The sequence below is a fragment of the Prunus persica genome, chromosome G6 (assembly GCF_000346465.2).
Source record: "Prunus persica cultivar Lovell chromosome G6, Prunus_persica_NCBIv2, whole genome shotgun sequence".
Taxonomy (NCBI): domain Eukaryota; kingdom Viridiplantae; phylum Streptophyta; class Magnoliopsida; order Rosales; family Rosaceae; genus Prunus; species Prunus persica.
Window position 1 is genome coordinate 4,860,092 of NC_034014.1, and position 16,275 is coordinate 4,876,366.

General features: G+C 40.2%; 4 protein-coding genes across 8 annotated transcripts; 2 read left to right on the top strand and 2 right to left on the bottom strand.

Moving 5' to 3' along the window:
• LOC18775098 (protein TOC75-3, chloroplastic) lies at positions 1,180–5,248 on the top strand. The gene is made up of 7 exons (XM_020565171.1): positions 1,180–2,569; positions 2,790–3,011; positions 3,123–3,230; positions 3,341–3,532; positions 3,628–3,876; positions 4,384–4,638; positions 4,739–5,248. The coding sequence occupies exons 1-7, from the start codon at positions 1,409–1,411 to the stop codon at positions 4,976–4,978; spliced, it is 2,427 nt and encodes an 808-aa protein (XP_020420760.1). The 5' UTR covers positions 1,180–1,408; the 3' UTR covers positions 4,979–5,248.
• LOC18775222 (chaperone protein DnaJ) lies at positions 6,130–8,920 on the bottom strand. 2 transcript variants are annotated; one of them, XM_020565172.1, is made up of 5 exons: positions 8,338–8,920; positions 7,623–7,791; positions 7,197–7,229; positions 6,955–7,049; positions 6,130–6,800 (listed from the first exon to the last, which is right to left on the bottom strand). In XM_020565172.1, the coding sequence occupies exons 1-5, from the start codon at positions 8,686–8,688 to the stop codon at positions 6,576–6,578; spliced, it is 873 nt and encodes a 290-aa protein (XP_020420761.1). In that variant the 5' UTR covers positions 8,689–8,920; the 3' UTR covers positions 6,130–6,575. The 2 variants fall into 2 exon arrangements, with proteins under 2 accessions (XP_020420761.1, XP_007206069.2); XM_007206007.2 differs by lacking the exon at positions 7,197–7,229 and having other exon boundaries at positions 8,338–8,917.
• On the top strand, positions 10,675–12,993 carry LOC18771923 (pentatricopeptide repeat-containing protein At5g59600). Its single transcript, XM_007208523.2, has one exon. It carries the CDS (start codon positions 10,901–10,903, stop codon positions 12,545–12,547), a length of 1,647 nt encoding a protein of 548 aa, XP_007208585.2. The 5' UTR covers positions 10,675–10,900; the 3' UTR covers positions 12,548–12,993.
• On the bottom strand, positions 12,816–16,275 carry LOC18775462 (transcription factor PCL1). Of its 4 annotated transcripts, XR_002272264.1 has the most exons (3): positions 14,886–16,275; positions 13,711–13,751; positions 12,816–13,002 (listed from the first exon to the last, which is right to left on the bottom strand). XR_002272264.1 is itself a non-coding variant. In XM_020566937.1 (2 exons), the coding sequence occupies exon 1, from the start codon at positions 15,861–15,863 to the stop codon at positions 14,910–14,912; it is 954 nt and encodes a 317-aa protein (XP_020422526.1). In that variant the 5' UTR covers positions 15,864–16,275; the 3' UTR covers positions 12,816–13,059; positions 14,886–14,909. The 4 variants fall into 4 exon arrangements, 3 of the variants coding, with proteins under 3 accessions (XP_020422526.1, XP_020422524.1, XP_007205582.1); XM_020566937.1 differs by lacking the exon at positions 13,711–13,751 and having other exon boundaries at positions 12,816–13,059; XM_020566935.1 differs by lacking the exon at positions 13,711–13,751 and having other exon boundaries at positions 14,886–16,274.

The window sequence follows — 16,275 nt, forward strand, 5'->3', positions numbered from 1 at the left end:
AAGGCATCATAATCAAGTAAACCTCAAACATCAAATAATGATGACTAGTCAACTACAAGAACACAAACCCAGAAATACATGAACATCATCCGATGACTAGTCAATAATCAAGAACACAAACCCAGAAAATTATAAAGATGCAAATCAGAAACCCATCATTGGGAAAAACTAGGGATCATCAATCGACCAGGCAATCCACTAAGCAAAAAACATTCTTACAAAGGAATACAAGCAAGCTCATGAAATCCTAGATATATTTAGGAAGATGAGTTATACCTCCTTTGTGTAATCTTCTTCACCAGCTTAGCAAAACCAGCAGCTTTGTCCTTCATGGCTTCTTCTTCTGCTCTTTCATCCCATGGTACTAGTTAGCCACCTCAAACTCAGACAGAACCGAAATTTGGAATCGATGAGAAAATGACCAATCTCTTCAAGAAACCATATTCTTGAAGCAATCAATCTTGAATCTGACATAGATATATATGAGAGAGTGTTTGATCTAACTAGATGCAGATTTCACATTTCAAATGCAGTTTTCGAAAAATCAATTTGGAAAACTCAAAGATGAAAAATATGATGGTTTACTCTTGAGGAAGAAGAAGAGAAAGTTTGCTAAAAAAAACTTTCCAAAACTTACCCACCAAAGAGACGGCTGCCAAATGAGGAATTCTTTGGCTTTTACCTAAAAATTACTATGTCAGAATAGTACATATGACAGCTCAGAAAATTCGTAGAATATGACAAAAAAGTTGGTTAGGATCAAGCTGTAAACAATGTGCTGAAAATCCTACTTATGCAAAAGTTGACTAGTCATACGAAAGAAAGATGACTAGTCATAATCTTTAGAAATTTAGTGAATGCAATATGATGCAATGCAGAAATTACCTTTGTCAAACACATTGATTATCCATGGGATTGTAGCCCAATAAAAATATTTAGAGAAGTAATTCTTAATCTAAACTATAGCTTGGGAAAATACAATGATTGTCTTATTACAAAATTGTTAAGGGAAACCAAAAGAAAATTATAAAATGCATACACTTACATTCCTCACTTATCCTACATTTACTAACATATAATGAATAAAAAATTATGTAAGTTACATGCTAAAATCTATAATCAAATACTCTCAAAATAAGGAATAGAATGAACTACTTTTGGTTGATATGATTCCAATTCCTTAATTACCCTATTTAAGTTGACCCAGGAATTCTCCCATGTTTGGTAAGTAAACATTATCACTTTTATAAAAATAAAAAATAAAAAAACTTGTTTACCCACTTGAAAATTGAGCGACTGTGCTAACTCGTTCTCACCACCGAGGGTCCAAAGTCCAAACCCAATAAACCCTCTCTCTTCTGTAGGGGCCTTATCTCTTCTCGTCTTTGTTCCGCTGCAACCCAACACAATGTTCGCAGCGGCGCCCTCCTCCACCTACCTCAACCCCAAGCCCACCATCATTCCCTCCTCTGCCCGCACCCTATCCCCACCCATAACCTACGCCACCGCCTCCAGCAGCCGCCGCCCAATCATCAAGTGCCACCTTTCATCGCCTTCTTCTTCCTCTTCCTCACCCCTTTCCCAAAACCCTAAACCCTCCTCCACCCACCTCAAAACCCTCTCCAAAGCCCTTGCAGCAGCGTCCACAGTCACCCTTATCTTCAATTTAGGATCTTTCAACGGAAACGGCAATTCCGGCGGCGGAGGAGGTGGGTTTGGGGGCGGAGGCGGTGGAGGCGGAGATGGGTTCGGTGGGTTCTGGAGGAGGCTTTTGTTTGGGTCGCAGACGGCCATGGCGGACGAGCCACAGTCCCAAGAGTGGGACTCGCATGGGTTACCAGCCAACATTGTGGTTCAGCTCAACAAGCTCAGTGGATTCAAGAAATACAAGGTCTCAGAGATCTTTTTCTTTGATCGGAGACGGTGGACCGCAGTGGGCAGCGATGACTCGTTCTTCGAGATGGTGTCTTTGAGAGCTGGATCGGTTTACACCAAAGCCCAGTTGCAGAAAGAGCTAGAGTCTTTAGCCAATTGCGGTATGTTCGAGAAGGTCGACTTGGAAGGCAAAACCAACCCAGATGGGACTTTGGGTGTGACGATTTCGTTTACAGAGAGTACATGGCAGTCGGCTGATAAGTTTCGATGCATCAATGTGGGTCTAATGCCGCAGTCCAAGCCCAGCGAAATGGACCCGGATATGACTGATAAGGAAAAGCTCGAGTATTTTAGGAACCAAGAGAAGGATTATAAGAGAAGGATTGATAGGGCGAGGCCCTGTTTGTTGCCAGCGCCTGTGCAGAGAGAGGTGTTGCTGATGTTGAGAGAACAAGGGAAAGTGAGTGCTAGGCTGTTGCAGAAGATAAGGGACCGGGTTCAGAAGTGGTACCAGGATGAAGGGTATGCATGTGCCCAGGTGGTGAATTTTGGGAACTTGAACACCAAGGAGGTGGTTTGTGAAGTTGTAGAAGGGGATATTACGCAGCTGCTTATTCAGTTCCAGGATAAACTTGGGAATTTTGTCGAAGGGAACACGCAGATCCCCGTGTTGAAGAGAGAATTGCCCAGACAGGTACTTATATTACGCATTGAGTGAAATGTCTTAACTTAGAGTATTTGGTTGTTTGCTGAATTACAATTTTGGTTTCAAGATGTAGACTTTAATCATGGGGTTATTGGTTAAAGGTGTATGTATATGCTTGGTGCTTAAGCTATATGTATGTTGGAAAACTTCCAACGGGTGATTTATTGATTGGTTGAATTTCTGGTGAATGTTCAAAATTGTTTTGCAGCTTCGACCAGGTTATGTTTTTAACATAGAAGCTGGGAAACAAGCTCTGAGGAACATAAACTCCCTATCTTTGTTTTCAAACATTGAAGTGAACCCACGGCCTGACGAGAAGAATGAAGGAGGGATAATTGTTGAAATAAAGCTTAAAGAACTAGAACAGAAGACAGCTGAAGTTAACACTGAGTGGAGCATTGTTCCTGGACGTGGAGGTTATCCCACTTTGGTATGTGTTAGATGATCTCTCTGTTCTGTCCATCAACCATGGAATTCTTGAAGGTATAAATGTGGAATTCTGATTGTTTTTTATTGTATGTTACGTATGTTGTGTGTTTAGGCTTCACTGCAGCCTGGTGGAACTGTTACATTTGAACATAGGAATCTCAATGGACTCAATAGATCTATTCTTGGGACAGTAAACACCACCAACTTCTGTAATCCTCAGGTAATCTTGCCTTAATCAATAATACACCTCCCTTGTTTAAGTTAACTGATGGTTTAATACATTTGCATGAATTCTTGTGTCATGTATTTTCTGTGGTTTACTTTCCTCAGGACGATCTTGCTTTTAAGCTCGAGTACGTGCATCCATATCTGGATGGCGTGTACAATCCACGCAATCGTACTCTCCGTGTAAGCTGCTTCAACAGCCGAAAACTGAGTCCAGTCTTCACTGGTGGGCCAGGGGCTGATGAAGTTCCCCCTATATGGGTTGATCGAGCTGGCGTTAAGGCTAATATAACAGAGGTACTTGTCATCATTTTTAAAAGTTTAATGCATGTAGTCCTTTATTTTTTTTATTATGATGATGATTACATAACTTAATTGGCTGTGCCTACCAGAATTTCACCCGTCAAAGCAAATTCACTTATGGACTTGTAATGGAAGAGATAACTACACGCGATGAACGCAGTCATATCTGTTCAAATGGCCAAAGAGTGTTGCCCAGTGGAGGAGTCAGTGAAGATGGACCTCCAACAACTCTCAGCGGTACAGGCATTGACCGTGTGGCATTTTTACAATCAAATATCACTCGCGATAACACCAAGTTTGTGAATGGAGCTATAGTTGGTCAGAGGAATGTGTTTCAGGTAACCTCATTGTCTTGTACCTTGTTATATGGACTTGCTTCTGTTTAGTTTTTAGAACAAGTGAGGGAAAGAAAGAAAAATGTTTAAAAGGGAAGCCATCCTGGTCTTTCTTTAGAATTTGGAATTATGAACTTCATGAAATGTTGGTTCTGGCCGGAATATTATTTGGTAATGCATTTGATTATTGATGCACAGGATTGCATGCTCAGTCCTGTAGAATTAAAGAAAAATTCGCCAGGCTTATTTGTATTAAGGTTTTCATAGGTGCATCAAGGTGAAAATGTGTTTGTGTGTGGATGTATATAATTCCACCTTGATCTTATTTTGGATGACTGTTGCACATGTTGTGAAATTTAAACTTCCAGTCATCCTTTTAAATTCTCAGTAGTATTAGGGTATTGGGATCTCGTTCAGTGCTTTGAAATATAAGGTTGTTTTCCTTTTTACCCTTCTGTGTAACATGTTTTTGTCGTTAGCTAACTTGCATACTCTTTGTACTTATTACAGGTCGACCAAGGCCTTGGTGTCGGCAGCAAGTTTCCATTCTTCAACCGTCACCAGCTAACATTAACAAGATTTTTCCAGCTGAAGGAAGTCGAGGAAGGTGCTGGTAAACCACCACCACCTGTGCTTGTACTTCATGGGCACTACGGTGGCTGTGTGGGAGACCTCCCAAGTTATGATGCCTTTACCCTTGGGGGTCCATATTCTGTGAGGGGTTACAGCATGGGTGAGATAGGCGCAGCTAGAAACATCCTTGAGGTAGGAACTACTTTAGACAAACATTAACGCGGTCTGATGTATGGTCACTCAAAAGTTATGATGATGATTAGCTAATGTCTTTCCCCGTTGTTATCTCCAGCTTGCAGCCGAGCTACGGATACCTGTGAAAGGAACGCATGTATATGCATTTGCAGAACATGGAAATGATCTAGGAAGTTCCAAGGACGTCAAGGGTAACCCAACAGAGGTATACAGGCGAATGGGTCATGGGTCAGCATATGGTGTTGGAGTCAAGATAGGTCTAGTAAGAGCTGAGTATGCTGTCGATCATAACTCCGGCTCAGGTGCAGTATTCTTCCGATTCGGTGAGAGATTTTGAGATGCGGCTACCTACTATTTTCTCAGTTTTGCTAATTTGGCCTTTAGTTTTCGGAAATAACATTTTTTCTTATTTAATTTATGTTGCAATTCATTTGGTATGGATAAAAAAACATAATTCAAATTCAGTGAGGATTGTACTTTTAAATAGAATAATACGATTAGTGCTCTATCTTTATGCTTGTATCCTGATTTTGTTATGTTTTATGAATTCTTTGAGATTAAATATCCTTTCCCCAAATGTCCATCTGATGGGAGATTTGTAATATCATTTCTGAGTGGAGCATCAAATTTATAACCCAATTTATAGTGTTGATTTTCCGACTCTTTTTTTGTCCACTTACACTCAATTTGTTGGAAATTGAGGACTCCTTCAAATAAGCTTATTTGAGGAACATCCTTGTATGGTCCATCCTGCATTGTATTTCACTAATCCAAACCGTCTATGTTTTAAATAATCATTCAAAGATCATCTCTACAAAAAATTACTTGAATCGATATCATTTGACCACTCAATTGTGCTATTAAAATTTTAGTATTTTCTTGAAGCATTGTGTTTATTGATTTTGTAGGATACAATTGGATGTCAAAATGATTTTCGATTTGTCTAATTTTTTGCAACGATGATCTATGAATGTAGACTTAAAAAATAGATTGTTTGGATCGTTAGAAAAAAATTCGTACGATATCCTAAAGTGTGTCCTTCAAATAATATTTAAGGAATCCATCAATAAATAAAATAAATTAAATTAAATTACATATATAGAATTAATCAAACAATTGTGGCCAGTCTCCAATAATTTTTTTTTCCCAAGGGTTCTGAAAAGTAATAGTCATTATAATTTAATAGACTACCTTCCCTCCAAAATCCCAACTTGGGCACACCACTAATGACAATGAGGCCTTCATGGTACTTGCAACTTACAAGCTCACACATTTGTTCTCAACCCGGTTTGGTAGGAAGGACAATATAATGAAGAATTTATGTAGGATGTTGCTATGATTATGTTGGGTTGTAGATTTCAAAATATTACTTATCAGAAAACCTTCAGCAATATAAAAATAAAAAAATAAAAAAAAGAAGAATATTTGAGGTTGCTGTATAATTGCAGAGAAATTAAATTATACAAGATAATACCATGAACCCAAGCCTTCAAGACAACAAACCTTACAACTATACTTGCTTTTCATTCATCCAAATCTGTTTGGTTTACAAGATGTAATCTCATTACAAGCTTCAATTTTTCAAATAGAAACACTAAAGACTCGTTACTAGAATCTTATGATTATACCCTAATGATAAAATAACAAAAATGAAGTAATTTAACAATTTTCAGTTGAGATCCTTCCATCCATCAATATATCCAAAGATTGAAAGGATTGATTCGGTGAGCACAGAGGGATCTCCTAAATCCTCTTCCTCTACATTTCCTTTCTCCTTTACTCTTCCAGTCTCCCTCTAGCAAACAACAAACACTCCATCAATCTCTTCCTTTTCCTTCCCTCCAACTTTGCTTTCTACCAAACTGCAGCAATATGCATAACGCTTCACCTTTGATGCTTCCAGCAAAGAATTGGTGTGAAGCCGTGTTTCTGTGCTATAATCCCAATTCCTTTTTTAACTGGGCAAGAGTAGCTTCTATCTCGTCAATATTCTCCTCGATGCTGCTCCCCTTACCGGCTTCATTTTGATTACCACTTCCAGTTCTCTGTGTCCCAGAACTTCTGAAAGGATTGCCTTCCTTATTGTTATTTTCTTCAACTTCTGGATCCGTTATGTTGAGTTCTTTCTCAAGAAATTCCACAAATTCTTCTCCAATCTCCTGCAAAGTGTAATCCAGAACATAAGTGAGGTTTCCTTGGTATAGCTCCACACTGAATCACACTAGTATTTGTGAGCATATATATTATAATTCTAAATGGTGATGATGGTTTAACGTAATTATGATTTCATGTAAAGTGTTCATAATGTCTTACGCCCAATTCCTCCCATAGACTCTTCGGTTTTCCTTGTGAAGAAGCGCTTGCTTCCCAGTTCTGGAATTCTTCTTGAAGGTCTTTAAAGAAGTCCTCTGTAACAGCAAAAAGACTTATGACACAACTATAACTTTATTTGCATTAAGAAAGGATACAAGAAATGGATGCTAGCTGAAATTTGGAGGGCAATGCAAAGCAAACATTATGGCCTGTATGATGTCTCACAGAGAGGACAAATCTACCTATTGTTATTTGAACATCCCTCAAAAAATTACCTGCACAACGAAGGGCTTAAGAATAAGAACGTGCTAAAATAGACCTAATAGACTGGTCCAAGCTATCTCTTGGTTTATCTAGACACTTTATTCATCAGTGTCTGAAGAAGACAGTTATTTGGATAATCAGTTGAAAATTGGAATGGTCAATTGGACCAAAAGATCCTTCAGTAAAGGTTTCAAGTAAATGCATGTTGCCAGATTACTCATCAAAAACTAAAAAGATAAAAACAAAAATTGTCATGGCTGATACTCCAATGCCACAGGCAGCATCCAAGAGGGTACACGCCATTGAAACATATTTAGCATTGGACTAGACTGATTCAGAGTGCAAAAAGTTCTGTAGAAGAGCAGAAAGGTTTCTTTGTATACTTGAGTTTACTAAGTTCTTACCGAATCCATAAAACTCTTCTTCATCTTGAGAGTTCTTACTTTGGCTTCTTTGAGAAGAAGAATAGGAATAGTCAGATCCGAAATTCGAGTCATATTTTCCCCGAGATTTAGAACTCAACAATGTATTATAGGCATGTTTAATCCTCATAAATTTCTCCTGGGCATTTGCCTGTACAAAAGAAAAAGTTACGACTAGTGAAACCATTACAAGAAGGCCAAACCACTTTAGAGAGAAGGCATAACAGATTCAGAAAACCAATTCATATCCCTAAACCACCAGACAATACAATACTGCAAAAGGGGGTGGGGGTAATTGGAAATCTAGAAGAGCATAAAGCACACTTTTAGCAGACAAAATACATGCTTAGACAGTTGGCACCATAAAATCACAAAATTTGATTTGGGTAATAGCATCCTTGGACCACCTGTTTGGGGAGTCATTTCTCTACAAGAAACGGAACTGCCTCCTCCAATGAATTGACACTCTTCAAACTTGGTAAGCGGAAATTTAATGGAAAAACAAATTATGACACAAAATCAAATTGAATACTTAAGAATTGGATACAAACATAAATAAATAAGGAAAACAAAACTACCCAGAAACTAAAAATATTTAATTTGAAGCTAGAGCACTAGCAATCCCACAACTAACTATAACCAACAGAACAAAAACACACATAACTAAATTGGGTCGAGTGCAGAAACTATCAATCACCTCCTTATTAACATCAGGATGATACTTAAGAGCAAGTTTCCGATAAGCCCTTTTGATCTCATCGTTAGTTGCAGAAGGAGACACACCCAAAACTTGGTAAGGAGACTCTCTGCGGCTCGCTCTCAGAAGGGTAACAAAGCGCCCTCTTTTCCTATTGAAATTGGAGAAACTTGGAGTGGAAGACCGAGAAGAGAACACGAGGAGGTTCAAGTCAGCTTTTCCGAAAATGGGTATCGAAGTTTTGGGTCGGTTTTGTAGGTAAAGCAGAGATCTTGAAGTCGAAGAGAGGTTGAAGAAGAAGAGGGTGTGTGGCTGTGGATGTGGTGTCAGAGGCAGAGCCAATCCATGCATATTCGAAGAACACTAATTTCTGAGAAGTTTGTTTATTACTTCCATGTCCCTAAAAATAGTGTCTTTGGGACTTGTTTAGCTTTGGAAGTTGGGTTGTGAGTTTGCCTTTTCTTGTGTGCATTTCTTTGGTGGCTCTGTTTTGAGCTTCGAAGCTCCTGGAAAAATGGATGAAAAGACAAAGACGAGAGAAAAAATGAAAGAAAATCAGCGGTCAGATTTCGTTAGATCCAATTGTTTTCTTCATTTTTTTTCATATGGCATCAAGTATATTTTGTACAGAAAATTAAATGAAAAAGGATCTTATCCGGTTTAAACTAATCATAATATCTTTCCATTTGTATGTGGTCCCCGTATTAACTATGTTTTATTCTTTACTTCTCAATCTAATTCTCTAACCATTTTAGTTGTGAACAAACCTTAATTTTTCAACTCCTTATAAAAATCCAATCCAAAAAAACCTCCTTTAAAATTCCAATAAAGCCAATGAGTTGGTTGAATTGGTAAGGATCGTTCTATTTGCTAACAAGGCCAAGAGGCCTTGATATGCCCTGATCCTGGGATGTGGTACCCTCCCCTCATTCTAAACTTTTTTTCATAAAAAAAGAGAGGCTTATTTACTGTTACACTATCTTAAACGGACGCTCGGTCTCATTTACCCCCTTAAATTGAAATTTTCTCACTTAACCTCCTGAATCTCTAAAAATTGCTGAAATTTTCTCACTTTACCACTTTCGTCCATTTCTATTCACAAAACCCTTAAGTGTGTTGACCTGGCATGAGCATTCAAGTAATTTTAACTCTTTATCTTCTCTCTCCCTATGTTCTTGTGCCCCTCTCTTCTCTCCCCTCCTAAACCCAACCTCCATCACACCCTACCCTCACCCTCACCCTCACCCCCTCCTCCCTCTTCTCTTTTCTCTCAGCCTATTTCTCCTCTTTGCCTCTCTCTTCTCTCCTCTCCCCTCGCCAGACCCAACCCCCACCCAGACCTAACCCTCCATGGAATTACTCAACACACCAAGCCACCACCACTCAAAATTTTATATATATATCCTCGACACCCACTCCCCATTTTCTCTCTTGGTAGAGATAGTGAGAGTGAGAGAAAGAGAGAGAGCGGCATATATAAGAAAGAATAAGGGGGAGGGTTGGGGTGTGATGGGGTTTGGGTTGGGGAAGGGAGAGAAGAGAGAGGCAAAGGGAGTGGTAGTGGGTGGGGTGCGATGGAGGTGCGCTTGGGGTTGGGTCTAAGGAGTGAAGAGAAAGGCATAGAGGAGAAAGAGGCAGAGAGAAAAAGAAGATAGAAGAGGGAGGAGGGGAGGAGTGCGATGGAGGTTGGGTCTCAAAGGGGAGATAAGAGAGAGGCAAAAGGAGAGAGAGAGAGAGAGAGAGAGAGAGAGAGAGAAGATAAGATGCTAAAATTACTAGAATGCCTATGCCACATTAGCTCACTTAACGATTTTGTGGATGGAAATGGACAGAAGTGGTAAAGTGAAAAAACTTCAATAATTTTTAGAGATTCAAGGGGTTAAGTGAGAAAATTTCAGTTTAAGGGGGTAAAGTGAGACCGAACGTCCTTTTCAGATGATGAAACAGTAAATAGGCCAAAAAAATCCAATAAAAATATCAATTACAATTACAAATACAAATAAAACCATATAGCCAAGGTTGGATCTCTTCTCTTCAACTGTAATCTAGTATCCTTTTGAATATAGATACAAGTCAATAACACTTTGCACTCTTGTAGTTTGGACTCAACACGACAATTTGGCTCCTATTTTTTAAGAAGTGACAAAAATAACAAGTGAATTCCTACATCATTGACTTCTATATTAATTTAATCAAGTTGGTTTTTTGTTTACAGGGGCTTGAAGTTACCTAGGAAGCTTGCGCCAATTTAATTAACACTCCAATTTTCTTCTTGAGTTTATTTATTTATTTCGGATCAATGGCTAACGACACTCATCAATCTTCTTCACTTTCTTACAAGTGTGACTTTTGCGAGTTTTGCCAATTAATACAACAGAAATCTGAATTTGGTCTAAACTCAAATAAAACTGTTTCTAAAATCAATTTACATTACAAGACCAAAATAAATAATGAAAAATAGCCTAAATTACAAGGACGAGAATTGTAATTTAGCCTTCACTTCAATCTTCTGACTGAGTGAAACGTGTTTGGTTCTTTCCCGCGCTTTGCCGTTGCTACTCCAATGTCAATGCGTCGTTTCAAAGGCCAGATACTCCCAGCGACTCTCCAGAACAACCCCATCATCCACCGTCCATTTCAATCAACGCCTGATTACTACACAAAGCTGATCGAAACCTACGCTCGTGATCGAGAATTGCACCCGGCGAGACTTCTCCACGCCCATTTAATCACCATTGGCTCTGCTCGCTCGACCCATTTGGCTTCCAAGCTCATCGCTTTGTACGCTGCCTGCGGCCAAATAGCCCATGCTCGTAAAGTGTTCGACAAAATTCCCCAAACGAACATACGCCGCTGGTTTGCTCTCATTGGAGCCTATGCTCGTTGTGGGTTTTATCAGCAGGCAATCGATGTGTTCTGGGAGATGCAAAGAAAGGTTTCAAGGCCCAACAAGATTGTTATCCCCAGTGTTCTCAAAGCATGTGGACACCTCTCTGATCTTAAAACCGGTAAGAAAATACACGCCGTGGTGCTCCGCTTCTCGTTTGAATTTGATGCTTTTGTTAGCAGTGCGCTCATTGATATGTACTCAAAGAATGGGCGGGTGGAGAAGGCACAACAAGTTTTCGATATGATGGTGGAGAAAGATTCGGTGGCTTTGAATGCTATGGTTTCGGGGTTTGCTCAACATGGTTTGGCTAGAGAAGCATTGCGTTTGGTGGAGAAAATGCAGCTACTGGGATTAAAGCCCAATTTGATAACTTGGAACAGTTTGGTTTCTGGGTTTTCACAGAAGGGTGATGAAGCATTGGCGTATCGAATTTTTAACCTAATGCAGGTTAACGGGATTGAGCCTGATGTTGTATCTTGGACTTCGGTTATATCTGGGTTTGTGCAGAACTTTCAGAACAACAAAGCTTTTCATACATTCAAGCAAATGTTGAGTCATGGACTCTGTCCAACTTCGAATACTATTAGTAGCCTCTTGCCTGCTTGTGCAGCTGTGACGGATGTGAAGCGTGGGAAGGAGATTCATGCCTACGCATTGGCGATAGGAGTTGAAGAAGATGTATATGTGAGGAGTGCTCTTGTTGACATGTATGCAAAATGCGGATTTATATACGAAGCAAAGGCATTGTTTTGCAAGATGTCTCAAAAGAACACGGTGACATGGAATTCGATGATTTTTGGATATGCGAATCATGGGTATTGTAATGAAGCAATCGAGCTTTTCAACCAGATGAAGATGGAAGACGATAAGAAACTTGATTACCTGACTTTCATGGCAGTTCTCACAGCTTGTTGTCATGCCGGAATGATCGAACTTGGAGAAAGCTTGTTCTATTTGATGCAGGAAAGGTATGGGATCGTGCCAAGACTAGAACATTTTGCATGCATGGTTGATCTTCTAGGTCGAGCAGGGAAACTCACTGAGGCTTATGATATGATTAAGGCAATGCCTATGGAGCCAGATTTGTTTGTATGGGGAGCGTTACTGGGAGCATGTCGGAATTATGGAAATATAGATCTTGCTGAAGTAGCAGCAAAGCATTTGTCGGAGTTAGAGCCGGAGAGTGCAGGTAACAATTTGCTGTTGTCAAGTCTGTATGCTGATTCTGGCAGTTGGGGGAATGTTGCAAGGTTGAAGAAAATGATGATGAAAAACAAGTTAAGGAAACTTCCAGGACGCAGTTGGATGGAAGCTGCCTGATATTATAGAATGGCCTTTCAAGGAAGATTTTGTAAAGCAGCTGTTGCATAAGCTTATTTTATCGAACTTTTATCACAGCAGAGCACAGCAACATGATAATCTAACCAAATTGTAAAAGATATGTGAGATTGAGAAGGAAAGAGAAGCCGGATGATTGAGAAGGAAAGAGAAGCCGGATGACAGTGAAAATGAAATTATGGGATATAACATCAAAGCTAGAATGCCTATTAATTCGCACTCAAGTTTGTTCAGTATACAACAAGTAGGCTTTCAATCAAGAGCAAGCAATTTCATATGAAAAAATATAAAAGAGCTCAATTCCAATCTGTAGAGAGGTACAGTATTAATTATTTTAGTTGACAACATAACCTTAAAAAATAATGGATATCAGCCATTCAGCCTTTACTCCTGTTGGAGAGGACACGGCTTTTTCGGATGAAGTCCATCGGAACAATCTGCAAGTGATGTAATGACATCAATTTGAAGTCCAAGGAAAATATCCTAACCTGAAGCTACAAAGAAACCATGTATCCCAAATGAACTACAGGCACTGTTATGCAACAAATGTAAATTTAAAATAAAATAATAAAAAAACTGTTGCGACACTATTATAACAAAAGAGTAGAGCAGAATGTATATGGTCCACTGAGGTAAAAGACATTTTCACCTAAAAGTGTTTGAACATAGCTTTCTAGTAAAAGTACTTAGGTAAAGCTTCTTCAGTCTTTCACCCTTTGCCCAAGTTCTTTAGATCATCTACATCCATCCCTGTCATCCTCTACTCCTGCAATAACTTGTCTTGACAAAACTGTGGTAACTTCTAATGACGTATACGAACGAGGCCCCTTAAATTTTGGAAAGGTTAGACGAATTTCCTTAACTTGTATACACATGGGGCCTCCTTGCTCTTCTTTAGGTTTTTAAGCGTCTTAAAACTTCCCCTCATACTATGTACTAGCAACAGATGAGATGTAGTTAAAGATGATAGAATGCAGATGCTAAACCATACAGATGAATCTTAAAGTTAAAGATGACAGAATACAGATGAATTTGAAATTTTAATCGCCTCAACATCCACCGAGTTACAAAAAATGGCCATAAACTTTCTCTAGCATTACTAAACAATGCACAAATAACTCTTGTAGATCAGAAAGGAACCTTACAAATAATAATGAGAACATAAGGGGCTTGTTCTCACCAAAATCTGTACAAGAAATTATTACAGTTTTCATTATTCTGAAGAGCAACAGACAAAGGAGAACACTCTTAAAAGGTTGATGGAAGCAATTGCAAAATTATTGTTGTACCAAATCCACATTCATATTTGCATAAACATACAGGAATCTCCATACATGACATAGGAGGTGACAAGGTGATAAAAGCATTCAATATCGCAATGAAGGACAGCTAACTGACATTTCTATATTTAGATCGACTTTTTTCCATTGATTCTGGAAAGAAAAGGCTCAATACCTTATTTTCTCGGTTACAAAAGGCTTAATACCTTATTGATGCAAAAAGAATATATTAACTAGAAACAGGTTAAGAATGTACTCGATGCCTCGGTGTCAACTATGTAGACTAGGAACGAACCTCCCACTGTTAGGTAACTGGGAATACATGCATTTAATGAGGGAGATTTTGTTACATTGGCTGATTCATTCAAAACCCATATACCTCTAAAGTGTCTCCACATAATTCCTAAGAACCCTTCCCATGCCTGTCAGGTTCAACATTACCAATCAAGCAAGCTTACAGGTTGAGTTCCAAGAGTTAGCTTCAACCAACTTGCTGAAACTTCTGAATCTACACAAAAACATACGATGAATAATCTGAAATTCTTGAGCAGTTATCAATAGAGAACTGCATCATATACACAAATTAACAGCAACTACAACAAACCCAGAAGGTGCTATAAAGCCTTGATAAAGAAGAGCAAGCTTTAGAGCTAGAGTTCCATTATTTCTCCATGGCAAGACCACAGTAAACTTAACTACAGTGCAGTCTACATGGTAAGACCAGTGGTGTCCAATAGAATTAGAACTTCACAGAGGAGATCCACACAGGTACACACTGTCACCATTTAATCAACTCCAGGGAATAAAACTAGTTTCCAAGATGCCCTGTTACTTTGGGTACATACACATGCCAGCAAATTCTACTAAGGAAACATAATATAATATGGTAAGCAACAACCAATCAAATAAACTAAGCAAATCATACAAATCAAATTCTAGTTTCCAAGCACAGAGCCAGAACAACAATCCAATAAAATAAAACCGCAATTAAAGCTAAAAATTAAATTAAATTCAGTGTAAGGTCAAGAAAACTCACTCACCTCAACTTAATGTGTAAAGATTTCTCATTTGTCATTTGGAGCACCATGTGGATACGAAACCATCGAACCCATGTTGTAATGGTGCGACTCGAACCCATGGTACCCACCACCCGGCATGCCCATGTGCCCGTGCCCGTGGGTCAACCCGAGAACCGGCATGGGCATCATTGTAGGCGGGTAAGGCATAGAAAACGAAAACTGCCCATTTCCATGCCCGTGGCTCTGACCCGCCTGACTCGACCCGCCACCCGACTCTTGATGCAAGCTCTGCGGCACCGGCGTCGACGCGAAAAGCTGGTCCGAAGACGACGGCCCAACGTCGCCCGATAACCCCTGCATCCTCTTCAAGTAGAGCCGATACTTCTGCAAGTGGCTCGCCACATTTTCTCGGGTCAAGCCTTCAACGTTCATCAGCTGCATAATCGTTTTGGGCACCGCGTTCTTGATCCCCAGGTGGGCCACCACGTCCACGAACCGCTTGTGCAGCTGCGGGGTCCACACGAGCCTCGGCCGCTTCAGCGTCCGCGCCGACGTGTCGTCGGCCGAGAAATTCTCGGTCCTCAGCGCCGAATCGGCCTCCTCCGTACAATCAATCTTCCGCGACTTTCTTGAATCGGATCCGGCGTTGCCGTACCGGTCGTTCTCGTCGACCTCGACGACCATCGGCTCGACGTCGTCGCTGCGGTTCTCGTCAAACGACTTGTAGTTCGAAGAGAAGCCCTGAGAGTGAGCGGCGCCGCGGAGCGTCGAGACCGTCTTCTGCGACGCGCGGTTGACGTCGACGGCTGTACGGCACGGCTCCGGCGAGATGCTGAAGGCAGAAGCGAGCTCGATTGGGATCAACGGCTGAGATAACGGCGTGAGATCGTCGGCGCTCGGCAGCCCCGCCTCCCACTCGAGAACTCGAGTCTCGTCGTCGCCGTCGTCGCCGCCACTGCCACCGCCTTCGTACTCGCTCATCCTCACCTCTTCACCCATTGCAATAACAGCTCAAGCTCTCCCTCTATCTTCTTCTTTTTTTTCTCTTTTTTTCTTTTTTTTTTTGGTTGCTTTTTTTAGGTTCTTGTCATCAGCGAGGTCGAATTGTTCGTGTCGGGATCGGATCGGATTGGGAGAAAAATCAGGAGAGAAACGAAGACTATTGAGAAGAAGAAGCAGATATATAATTCGGGAGACTCGGAGGGGTGTTTGGGAAGTGAGAAAACGAGGGAAAATTATAAAAAAGAAAAGAAAATTTATTTTTTTCTTTTTTTTTTGCGCTTTTTTGTTGGTAAAAGTGCAATATCTGATTCCATCTTGTGCCGACGTGGACGACTTAGCCAGATATTTTTGATCTTCCAAATATCTCATCCTTTGGGTTTACTTCCCCACTTGCTCCCTCAGATTTCAA